At 28.0% G+C, this 12,926-nt stretch overlaps 1 protein-coding gene across 7 annotated transcripts in view; it reads left to right on the forward strand.

Annotated features, from left to right (window-relative positions):
- The window catches only part of LOC106680284 (HEAT repeat-containing protein 5B), a 145,623-nt gene that overhangs the window by 24,937 nt on the left and 107,760 nt on the right, over positions 1–12,926 (forward strand). For 5 of the 7 annotated variants that reach the window (XM_014419865.3, XM_014419858.3, XM_014419864.3 and 2 more), the window contains exon 2: positions 11,359–11,484. The exons of the other annotated variants lie outside the window; for them this stretch is intronic. In XM_014419865.3, coding sequence (XP_014275351.1) covers positions 11,468–11,484 — 17 coding nt within the window. In that variant the 5' untranslated portion in view covers positions 11,359–11,467. The remainder of the gene's footprint in view (positions 1–11,358; positions 11,485–12,926) is intronic. 7 annotated transcript variants of the gene reach the window in all.

The following is a 12,926-nucleotide window of genomic DNA, read 5'->3' on the forward strand; positions in this document are numbered from 1 at the left end:
ATTATTTAAATTCTCCTTAGCCGTTAAAACGACAATGAGTGTAAAATCCTGTGTTGATTTTTATTTTTACTTACCTATACCTATATATGGCGTATATAGTCAGAGAAAGAATAATTATATGATTTTAGGTCCCCTGGATCCAAAAAACCTAATCTCGCAAAATTGTTAGGAATCAAAAGTCTTAGGAAACTGAAATTATATATTTAAAGCAGGTATATATAAATGGGATATGATAGCAACTTTTTCGATAAAATTGAATGCAATAAAGTGCCATTTTATAGTATCGAATTTCACATTTTTCCGATTTTCTCAAAAATAACTCAAACGATTTAAATTAAACTCGTCGTTATATTATGCACTTTAGATCCCTTTCTCGGCTCTCACGAGAGATGAATGTTGACGAATGAGTTAGACAGATCCTGCTCTTTTTCATTAATCCAGTTGTGTTAAACTGTTAAGGTTTTGTTGTTTGTTTTGTTAAATTGTGTTAATGTTAGCACTCTTCGGGCAATAAAGAATTAAAATTAGATAAAATGAGTTAGCATTTCACCACTAACACGACCCTTTGTTTAATGGCCCAAACCTTAACGTTTTTTAAATAACTCAATGGTTCAAGCATTATTCGAAATTAATATAGAGAAGAAGGTTAGATACCAAATGCGTGATTTCGCGCTGAGGTAAACTGCGTTTACTAAAAAAAAAATTTATTGAAAAGAGTATATATTTTTTTAATGAAAAAAATGTTTGCTTTTTTTTTAAATATCTTTTTTATATACTTATAATTCATTTTTTTTTTGGGGGGGTGCAGACAGTGTTGTTGCCCTCTTAGTGACCTTTGAAACTCCCCAAATGCCAGGTGACAGGTCATTCTGTATCACTGTGTTATTAAAATCATTTAGCTTAATGTTTAAAGAAATTTTATTAATACATCTTGTTTGGTTATTAATGTTTTTTTTTTTTTTTTAAAATCAAATGTGATCTTTAACGATCAAGATTATTGTAACTCAGTTTGATTATTTCCTTTATTAAACGTATATCCAAAACATAAAATAATACAAATTATTCACAGTTTTGTTTATAGTTATGTTTCTATGTATTGATGAATATTATGAATTATTTTATCTGTTTGTTTTTTTTTATCATTTTCTCCAAACGCCTATTATTTGAAATGTATCACAACCTTCATTAGTTTGTTTTGGAAGAAGATAGTTGACGGTCGGAGGTAAATTGTATGAAGATAGTCTGGATGGTGGTCTATAAAGGTACCAAAAAAATATTTATTCTTAACCAACCTTTCGCCCCACTTTGCAGGGTTTCGTCAGGGCTGTCTAATTAAAACAAGGATGACAACTGATCAGTTATTATCATTATAAGTGCAAACTAGGGCAATGCGTTGGTTAGCAATAAATAGTTGTACCTTTATTGTTTATTAGTTTCTTTTATTATATTCAATTATTAGCCTTAGTAATCGACCAAAGTGTCTTACACGTAGTAGCTAAAAATTGGAAAACCTTTAGTTCTGCTCAGCTTTTCTCCGAAATGACTATCGATTTTTTTTTTTTTTTTCCAAACTAATTTATCGAACTTCCCCCATGATGACACCCGTTTTTATCTTTCCCCATTTCATTTCCTTATAGTGCTTGATTAGAGATTTCATGCTTTCATATATTGGTCATTTGTGATTCTAGAAGAAAAATATAAAAATTATTTAGGAATCACTATCCCTAAGTTAAAAAAAAAAACCAAACAAACATACAATCTTCTCAACGGGTATGCTGATTTTGTTATCCCTTTTACTGTGTACCTAATTGGACATTCTCAATAGCTGCTTCACATTTGTAAAAAAATCTTTTTTATATTAACTGTTGCCGAAAAACTGTTGTACCAGTTTTGATGAATTTCGCCTAAATGCTCCTCCTTAATGCCCTTAATGCCTTGATTTCTCGTATTCATATTAAATCCCTCTTAAGGCACAGGGAAATGTAATGAAGAAATGAAAATTATGTATTTATGTAAAATTATGTATTGGTTGAAACTTGAAAACTTATTAAATTCGTTGCAAAAAATCTTCGAATTGGACCAGTAATACCTGAGATACTCCATATAAAATTGTGCAAATGTCTTTATTATTTTTAATGATAAATATGTGCGCTAGTATAACCGCAAATTTTGATTTATTCTTAGTTATACGTTTATCATTGCCCACGCTCAGCGGAGAAGGGGTTGAGTTAAAGTCAAATAAAAAATTAAATAATCGCAAAAGGAATAAAAAAAACAAAACAATAAAGAATAAATTACTCCTTAGGCACCACGTTATTTTTTTTCTTGGAAATAACGAAAACCCCATGCATTATGCCCACAATATAAATAAAATAAACAATTGTTGAATTATGACCACTGGAGAATACCTTTACATATAGATAACAGAAAACCTAGGTGTGTTACCTACCCACCTGTTGAATTATCGTAGTATTCCGTGAACAACAAAAAAAACTTAATAAAAAAAGTAAATTAACAAGTTGAAAGCAGGGAAAGAACAGCAGAACTATATGTACAAAAGTTAATTAATACTAAGAAATCTATGTAATGAGAATGAAAAAGGAATTCTTATCAATTAATAAAACAATTATAGGTTGATTTAACCTTAACTTAATGCTTAACCTTAATAACTATATTTACATTATTATTACTATATTATTATTATTATATCCAGGACATGCTGAAAAAACTTCACTGCAATATATCCCCACTTCTAGTGTTAATGAATGTCCATTGAAGTAAAATACCATAATTTTGAAAAACAAAACATATATGAAAACATTTCTCATATGGTGATATTCTAGTTCAAACAGTACAGACAGAGGGCCTTTAAACTATTACCACTTCACATTTAACAATCTTAACGTGTTCCGAAATCAAAGTCAACTTCCCTAGACCAAAACCCACTCGCCTGAACAGACGTGTTCCAAAATCAAAACTGTCGCCTTCACAAAAACAAAACCCACTCGTCAGAACATATCGCTCGTGTTTTGTTTTACCATGACCTCTAAGTCTAGTAGAAGTATATAGAAGTAGAAGTAAGTCCTCTTGTCTACACATATCTAGCCAGTGTTTTTATTTCACCATGGCAACCGTAACACTAGATCGTGTAAAAAAGTTAACTCCACTTAAAATTTGAGGTTTTTCTGTTTCATAATTCCAAAAATAGAAAGAATTAATGAAACTGCCTATCCTTCGTCCAATGTTTTCCATCAAGAGTACTCGGAGAATTGTTTTTAGCTTTGGTACCAAATTCTCTAGTTAGGTCATGCTGTTCCTCGGAACTTAACAATTCGCAAGACTTTTTAATTGTTAGTTATTTACTAATATAGTGATTATAAATAATACTGAATTATAATAAACGATTGTGTTGTGATTAGCTGCGTATTTTGTTATGGTGGATTTTTCATGTGATGTATGCCATGATCTCAATTGTTCAAATGTCCTGGTATTATTATAGTGTATTTATGTTACCAAATTATATAATTTCACATTTAACGTTAGTCTCGATGATGCTTCAATTGGTAAAATGTTGTCTATTAGCATTGTTTAGGGACCCGTAGGGCTTTTGTTTAAGGTATTTTCTGTTGTTTAAATGATCACTTCTTGTGTAGTTTTCGTGTGTATTTATACCCTCACTAATTGAAATGCTGAGTAGAGTGCATGTATCTTTTGTTTATCGACTACTTATCATTGAGGTCAGTTTCGATTACTGTTTACTTAATTACAGTGGCTTTCTATGGGTTCTTACACATCTCTATTTGAACATATTGTGTGGATGTATTCTTGCTTTCAATTTCTATGCTTCAAAACGTTTTTTAAAATTTAGTGTATAGGTATTTATTCATTTTGTATGCTTTAATTCATATTTGAGTCTCTCATGTGTAATGCATAGTATCTGAGTGTTTTGGCATCACCAGATTATTTGTAACTGATTTTATAGAATTTTTTTTTTTTTTAGAAATTTGTATTTAAATAATTTTGGTAAGTTATGAGATAAAAGTAAACTTTTTTTTTACTTTATTACCAGATCGGCCTTTCAGAGTTATTGTAAATGTTTGTAGATACTTTTAACAGCTGATAATTGGAAGGGGGGGTTAAGGACTCGTGCAAGAGATACCCTAAGTATTTACAATACTATAACCATGAACTATTATAATTAAAATAAAGATAATTTAATAAAAATAATTAATAATCTAGGAAAAATAAAAAACAAAAAGAAATACTATTAATATAATAATTCAAAATAACTGACTTATATAATAAACAAAATAATTAGAACACAAGAAAAAAAAAAAAAAATTATAATAAAAAAAAATAAAGATTTTATAAGAGGATGTCTTTAATCAGTCAGGACTTTAGTCTTAGCGAGTTTGATTGTCTAAGTTCTATGACACCCCACCTTTAATTGTTGATAGATGGAAATGGAATTTAGTTAATCGATTGTTGATTAAATCAATTCCCTAGCAATCTATCGATTCCTCTTGCAGTTAACAATGCCATTGGCTGTTTTTTACAGACCTGGGAAAATCTACTGCGATTCTCTGAATATCTGGTTTTGGAATGCCTACAATTTTTTTCTTTTTGTATATGATGCTGATCCACACACTTCACAACTATACATTAGTAAGGAATCGCCTTAGTATTTTTTTATAAATTATTATAGTTGTTTTTAGTTTTAGTCCTGATTTTCTATTAACGACAGGAAACAGCATCGCTGATCTTATATAGATTTAGGTTAATTTGATGTTCATGTGATGATAACTGAAAAACTTTGTAATTAACTAACACCATAACGTTGTACAATTGTTTTCAGTAACATGTTGTACAACCTAACCTAATTTCACCAATAATATTTATTAAAAATAAATATATTTCTTGATATGTTAAATTTATTCAGTCCTCTTTAGCATCTGTTTTTTTTTATTTATTTATTTGTTTCTATTTTTGATTTTTTACTTTCACGCACCGATATTTGGAATATATATTACGTGAAAGTATTGCAGTTCGGAAATACACGTATTGAGTCCAAATAACAAAGTCTTACAAGATGGTCTCTGTATGTGAACTCAAAAAGGAAAGGTCATACTAAACTTAAATTTCATATTTATGCCTGGGATGTTATGGCAAATTTTCCAAAATCGAACATAACTAACCACGTTAGAGCCATTTTTAGAAAAAAACAAAACCTAAAAAATATTTTTTGATTTTGATTAAACTCGTTAAATAGATTAATAATTAAGAGGGCCAGATAAATATTATCCTCCTTGAAGTTGTCTAACAGAGCCTAAATATCGAATTAAAAATTGAAATAAATCTTCCTCCAAAGTACTTTTAATTTTATTATTTGAAATAAATAGCCAATTCTCATTGTTAGCAATAATCACCAATAGATAAATAAACAATATTAAAGTATTTCGTAAATAATTAATTGAGAAAAATTGAGATATGAGTTCGAATCGAAAAAAAAACAAAAAAAAACGAGACCAACCTATCTCTTTCGATCACATCCACAAAACCTACTATCTTTAAATTTTGTTAGACTAGTATTCATGTCAAGAACAAAGTTGATATTCGTTATTTTCGCCTCGTGAAACCATACAATTTTTATGGTGGACTTGTGCATCGAACCTGATTTTTTAATGTTTTGGTTTTACACGAATTTCTTTGACAAATCAACATTATAATAAGTGTCTAGACTAACAAAATAAATATATAAACCAACTAATACAAAAATATTGTTTTATTAAATGTAATCTGACTTTTTAAACCTTCAAATTTGGTACTAACGTTTTATACTTCACTAGCACCACGTGATTTATGACGTCTGGTTGAAGAGTTTAGGGTATTTGAAGGAGGTGCATACCCGGCGAGAGAAAGCAAAGTGATCAATACCTTCTAGCTGGCCTCAAATTCACTACCCATCTCACTGCATTTTTCACTTTACCTAAAGTACAGTGCAGTCATTACTTAGCAACTTATTTATCCGCATTAAATATTTTTCTAAGCCCGGTTAATATTTTTAAAAAATGTAGGTAGTGAGAAAAAATGCATTGTGTCGTGTTAGATTCAACTAGCAATTTAAAAAAATAAGAACTATTTTCAAAATAAATTCATCTTGTGATAATTATTAATTTATTTGTATAACTGTGAAGGTGCGAATTATACCATTGTGCATTCACAAAGGATCATCAGTGAGGAGTTTCTCTGTTTTCATTGTCGTCATTAATCCTTTGACAATGGTCGAACTTGACCTCGCAGAATTTTACGATGAACATTGTTAATATTTATGGAGTGATGGGTGATGATAATTTTCATTTACTGGTTGACGATTTGAATGAAAAGTGGTGTTTGACTCAACTTGTTCCGATTTACCCGGAGCACCACATGTAGTTATCCTTGGTCCTCTAATATTCATGATATATGGATTGTATATCCTCTGCCATTGGCCAAAATGACTATTCCTCCTCGCGTACCTTAGTAACTTTAGATCACTAATAAGTGATTAACAAGTAGTAGGATTAAGTTAGAGGGAAAAATAGTTTGAGTGTGATAAGTACTATCACAAAACGATCAATTTTTGATGCAAGACCCCCTCTCTAACCTTCGTAGCTTAAACATTCTCCAGATGGTGATCCTTTATGTTGGATAGAATGTAACTATATATAAACTCTATAATATGGCATATAAACAAATAACCTTTTTTTTTCATATCACCAAAATTAAACGTTGAGTAATAATTTAAGAGCTCTGTCTAAAAAGATAATTTTTTTTACATTAATATGATATATACTAAATTACTAAATTAAATTAAATTAAAATCTGTACCGTTACAACCCATGAAGGATCAGTTCAGCACTTTGTAAAGAAGTACTGTTACTAAACCAACGGTTGTGCAAGGAGCTGATTTGGTCAGAATCACGCTAGACGTAAAATTACTAAATACAAAATTCTAAACGTATACTAAAGTATACTAACATTTCTTTAAACTTTTCATGAATAAAACCGAAAAAAAATTCAACTTTCACAAAATTAAAATAATTTCAGTTTCATCGCAGAAATCCGATTAGATCAGAAAACAAAAAATTTCGTTAAGCTTTGTCGTTTGACCATTTTTAGAAAACTCCTTCATTTTTTAAAATTTACTTTGTAAATGCATGTATATAAAAGGTTCATTAGCATATCCCTTTAATCATTCTTCGAATAAATAGAATAGTCGTCAAGAAATAAATACAATTTAGTAATATTCTGGCCTTGATTTTTTTTTCCGTTGTTGTTCGCTAAACCAGCAAAGTGTGGTTTTAGAATAACTTGTGAAAACCGCACTTGGCTTCGTCTCACCGTATCTATAATCAGTTTTTAGGAAAAAGAGAAGTAGTTGAATACGTGAGAAGAACGGAAAACATCTTTTTTTTTTTTTTTCTTGAAATTAAAATAAATATTGTATGACAGATTGTTACACACAGTGACATTACAGACACACACGGTACGTTCTTACTACATTGACAGCGTATCAAACTCGTGAGTTTATTATTAAACAGAATAATCTAATTGTTTAAACTATTAAAATAATATATATAATTGTATGCGGATGATTTATTTTTAAAGTGGTGGAGGAATAAATGCTTTAATGATGGTACTTAGGAGTTAGGAATGGCTGAGAAATTAGAATAGGAAATAGTACGAACACTATTTTTTTTTTAATAAGTTTGTATCTTTTATTCAAAAAGTGGATGGATAACGTTGTCTGGGAAGATCAATAATATGGAAAGATTTTTTATTGCTGACGTTTGGAATAGAAAGCCACCATGGTTTGGAATTATAGGAAGAAATGTGAGGGCGTAAGGGGATCACAAAAAATTAATCTTGGGAAGTAATTCATCAATCTCTTCGGTTTCATCTCGGGCACTCCAAACTGTTCTCATTCTGACCGTCCATTATCGCGGCGAAGAATAATAGAGGATATGCGAAGTTCATGAATACTTCTGAATGAATCATAACTATTTTAATGAATTATACTACCATTACCTCCATAGAAGCATCTACCTAATATAGAAAAAACTTATTAATAATTGTAGGAACAACCTCTGCCCTTTAAACAATAGGTCCTGTAACTAATTAATTTCTATATTATTAGTTATCATAAATTATTTAATTTATTCATGAATGTAAATAAATTCTGTCAGTTTCTTATTGTTTCCTGTCACTGTCTCCTTATGTAAATTAGTTAGATCCCTTACTTGAAATTATACGTAACTATATTATTCTATTTTTGTAACATTCTCATGAAGGTGTTGTGAAAAGTATCTTATTTTTATCTTCAATATTATTTGTACTTCTTATTTAAACTTATAGTTGTTACAATATAACAAGTTGAACGATTTTATCAATACCATTTTATTCTAGTAATTTTCTATAATATGTTATTCATTTTAGAAAATATAATGAAACCTTCTTCGTTCTAAATTAAATTTCAAAAATTGTTTTGTTTATATAGCTGTATCTGTTTATTTAAACGTTGTTTTCATTAACTAATGTGCAGTTAACTTGAGGCATTTTTTCGTATTTCTTCATATTATTCATATTTCTTTATTTATTCAACATTTCGATAGAAATCATTTGTTCAACATTTAACGATAAAAATTAATGGAGGAAATTGATAAACAATATGAGATAAAAGTGATCAATAATTAGGATGGCAAGTTAATTAAGGAAGTGTGTACCTGACACCGCTGCTGTGTTTATTATATATTAAATTAATTACATTTCGCTTTTACGATTTAAGTTCATTATTACACAATGTTGAAATTCAACTGCGCTAATAATGAAAAAAAAAATTCTAAACGTTTATTATTGTGAGAGTAAATAAATTATTTATAATGTTTAAAATTATTTACTAATCAAGTTCATGAGTAAACTCTATAAAATATTTTTGTCATTAACGAATTCATTTACTTTCTGAAAAATATTTGATGAGCGTTTCTCATCTGATAAACTCAACGAAAAAGCTTAGTTAAAACCCCAAATTGCATAGGAACTAGGTGTTCAAAATTTCAGGAGGTAGGCACTTAAGTCTCAAGTGTTACGGTGAAGTAAGTTCGTTATATATTCCTTTAGTCGCTGCAGCTGTATAAACAAATTCGTATTTTATTGTGATTAATTAGTAAATGAATTTAAAAAAAAATATAATCTTCTTTCTGTTTATGTTAAAAATGTGTTATTAAATTTTTATTGTCTTATACACTCCATCACCGCATGGAATATAAAATGAGATGGTGTGAGGCAGGTAAATATATATGAATTAACATCCCAGCGATTGAAATATGAGTGTAAAGTTGTTAAAATGGATAAAAAATTAACCACGCACTTAAAAATAAAGTCCTTACTGACGGGTGAATGCCCCAGATGTGGCTGAAGAGTATTTCGATTTTGAGCGGTTGAGAGGAGTAAGGTGTGAAGGTTGTTGGCGGTTTACTCGTTCAGTCTCTTAATTATTATTGTTCGTGATTAACGCTTAAAAAAAATTGTTTTAATCTATATTTATGACTTGTCAATTTAAGTTTTATGATTTTTTTTTCTTAAATTTCACCGATGACTTTTTATTGGGTCAGGCGCGATCCAATGAAAACTTGAGTATGACTGAAGAGCTACTTGCATTGTGGGTACCTAAGTATCTAAGGTTTTAACAATACCAAAAGTTATGTGTAAGTAATTTTTCTATCCTTCATCAATGAACTTGGCGTTCTCGAATAAATTTCAATTATATTGTCAAATATCATCTCAGATGTATTAAGTGCTAATTTTATAGTTCCAATTAAAATATATATTTCTCTTTATCCGCTATTTTCTTATTCAGCATTTGTTCGGTGTTTGTGTAGTTGGCTACGCTTAAGACATTTGAGCCGTGGACTGCAAAAGTTCTGTAAGTCTAACTTTAAGGTTTGAGATTTAAAAAAAATTACGGAGATATTTTTTTGTTAATAATAGTTACAAGCATATTCAACTATTTTAAATAGTTTTAAGTTAATGCACTCAGTAATTATTTAAATAATTATTTTATATAATTATATAATTTTTTATGAAAATTAATTTTGATGATAACATTAAATTATACCACTTTTGCTCTTAACGAATAATTTATGCAGAGCTAAATTAGAAAATTTCCTACAGTTTTATTACCTCCTTTTTTATTTACGCTTTTAATTATATTTTTACTAGAGATACCAGAATAATTTTAGCTTCCTTATAAGTGTAATTATTTTACTTGACTTTCAACTCCAACTTCCAAGTTGAGAATTCCTTTTCATTTATAGCGGGACAGTCATTAAAAACGTCATTGTTGTTACATCACCTATCTTCCAGGATGGTTCAGAATTTCTTTTTTCCTTATGGGTATTCCTGATTATTTTTCATATGGCTTTGCTTGACAGGTGCATTCAAGTTGTAGTTGTGCCGTCACGATAGTGAAAGTATACCTAGTTTGCTTGTTGTTCAGTGGAAATTTTCGTTATCTTGGTGATGATTATTTTATCTGGATGAATTTTTCTTTATTTTCTATATCATAAATAAATATTACTTAGCACTGATAATATTATTGATATTTATCTTCTCAAATCAATTTAATGTTTTATCTACAATTTAGTGAAAGTTTATTAAAAAAAAAAAAAGAAGAAAATTTTGCCTTCATAATCTATTATATTCTTGAATTTATCATCAGCATCGCAATATTTTATATTTCGGTATTAAAAAACGATTCGATTTTATTAAATTCTTATAATTTTATAGCTTTGCTGCTTCTGCTTAGTGGCTAAAACCAAATTTAAAATTTAATTTAAATGACATAATTAAATATTCAATAAAATAAAATTTTGTAGTTTTTTACAGAATTCTTAGCTATGTAGATTTCATTGATGCGTTGAAGTTCAGTTTTATATCTTGTGTGAAAAATATAGTGTGTGTATAGTATACCAACAATGAAATTTTCTCACCTATAATCTAACACTGAATTTAAATATTAAATTAATATCCTTGCGAAAGGAATAATTTATTAAGTCTGTCAGTGCTTTATAATTTGAACCTGATAATTTAAATTTAATTATGTAAGCTTCTGATATGTGATATCGGTTGTTACAGCTTTAATATAAACACTCACTGCATTCCTAAGTTTGGTTTTGTGAACTCAACAAACCAGAGTTCTACAACATTAACATTTCTTTTTAATTTATAACAGGTTTTATCAAAATATTTTATTTTTATTTTTTTTAATATTCTTTATTATATTGTGACAGTAATTTAATGGTTGTGATTAATGTCTTAAAGGTAGGAGCTGTTTAATCTGTGACGTGGAACTGATAAAACATGACTCAGTTGTTGAGTGTCTTAGTTCAGTCAAGTGTTAGAAGCCTGTCGAACAACTACTGTAGAAATCATGATGATCATTGATTGGTATGTTTATGTTTTGTTATATTCATAAAGTTCAGCTTCAATATTATGTTAAACAGTACAATATACAGTTTTCTTTTACAATAATTATGATTTATCATTATAATTATGATATATACTAATAAGAATTAACATTTTCTTATTAGTATATATTCTAATAATCTTTATTTGGGCTGGGTCTTTCGACAGATTTTGGAAACTGATGAAGACAATTTGTTGTAGCCTGACGTTTTATGGTTTTTTCCTATTTAACTGTTATTATACTAGAATTTCAATAAAATAATTCAAAATTTCCGTAGTAATTTATTTTATAATATTTATTTACTTTTCGAATAACCTTGGGTTTGACTGGCGCTCTTACATTTGTTTTTATCTTGTACGGTTTAAATTCCCTGTTGTTTTTTACTTACCGTGTTTTAATGGGAGTTAGATTATTTCCATTTTTTTTCTAATTATTAACTTTTTACATAAGAGGTAATTATACAAAGGAATGTGATATACGGAAATCATAAAATTTTTATTGATCCTTTTTGAATACTGAATTATTTTTTAAATTTCTGTTACTCGGTTACTTATGTACTGATTCTACAAACATTCTTATTTCATTGGATTTTATTTATTATGTTTTTAAACCGATATTGGTAATAATACTGTATAGTATTATTTACAATAAAACACGATAATAATATTTGTTTATCTAAAGAATAATTACAGTAAAATATTAAAAAGTCAAAACTTATATTCTTTACAAATACATACTAATATAAATATATATACACGTTGTTATGATTTCGTTTGAATATTTTATCATTTATTAGATCATTTAACTTAATGTGATCAATCTTCAGTATATTAGAATCATATCAAAGTTAGGGTTATTTAAAATATTGATGACAGAACTGCATCTTACTACAAGTTTTTATTGTATCGTAAATAACATACATAATGTAAAATAAAATTGTTAATTAATATTAATTATATAATTATGATTACTTAATATTAAATGAAATCTTTATCTTTTAAACATTTTTAATTTAAAAATATTTTGAAATATAGGAGAGTACATAATAAATTTTATAATATAAACAATTTTAATTGATAGTAACAAATTTAAATGGTACAGTATAAATATAAATTAAACATTGTCTTAAAACAGTTAATTGTTGGTATTCCAATTGAAGTTCATATTTGTCGAGATGATTTCTTCGCGTTGAGTCTTTTTACAACATTTTCATTTCACTACTTCACTTGAATAATCTTTAAATACTTTAGTTAAAGTTTGTTTATTTGATCATGTTCGCTAATTAAATTTAATTATAATTCTCATTATTTACTTCTATCTTCAAAATTATTACTGGTTATTATTACTATTATTAATTACTAATTTTTATAAGTTAACTAAAACACTTTTACTATATTTTAAAAATAAATCAACTTTTTCTTAA

Source organism: Halyomorpha halys, unplaced genomic scaffold, assembly GCF_000696795.3.
Source record: "Halyomorpha halys isolate HHAL.00 unplaced genomic scaffold, Hhal_1.1 Scaffold252.1, whole genome shotgun sequence".
Lineage (NCBI taxonomy): Eukaryota > Metazoa > Arthropoda > Insecta > Hemiptera > Pentatomidae > Halyomorpha > Halyomorpha halys.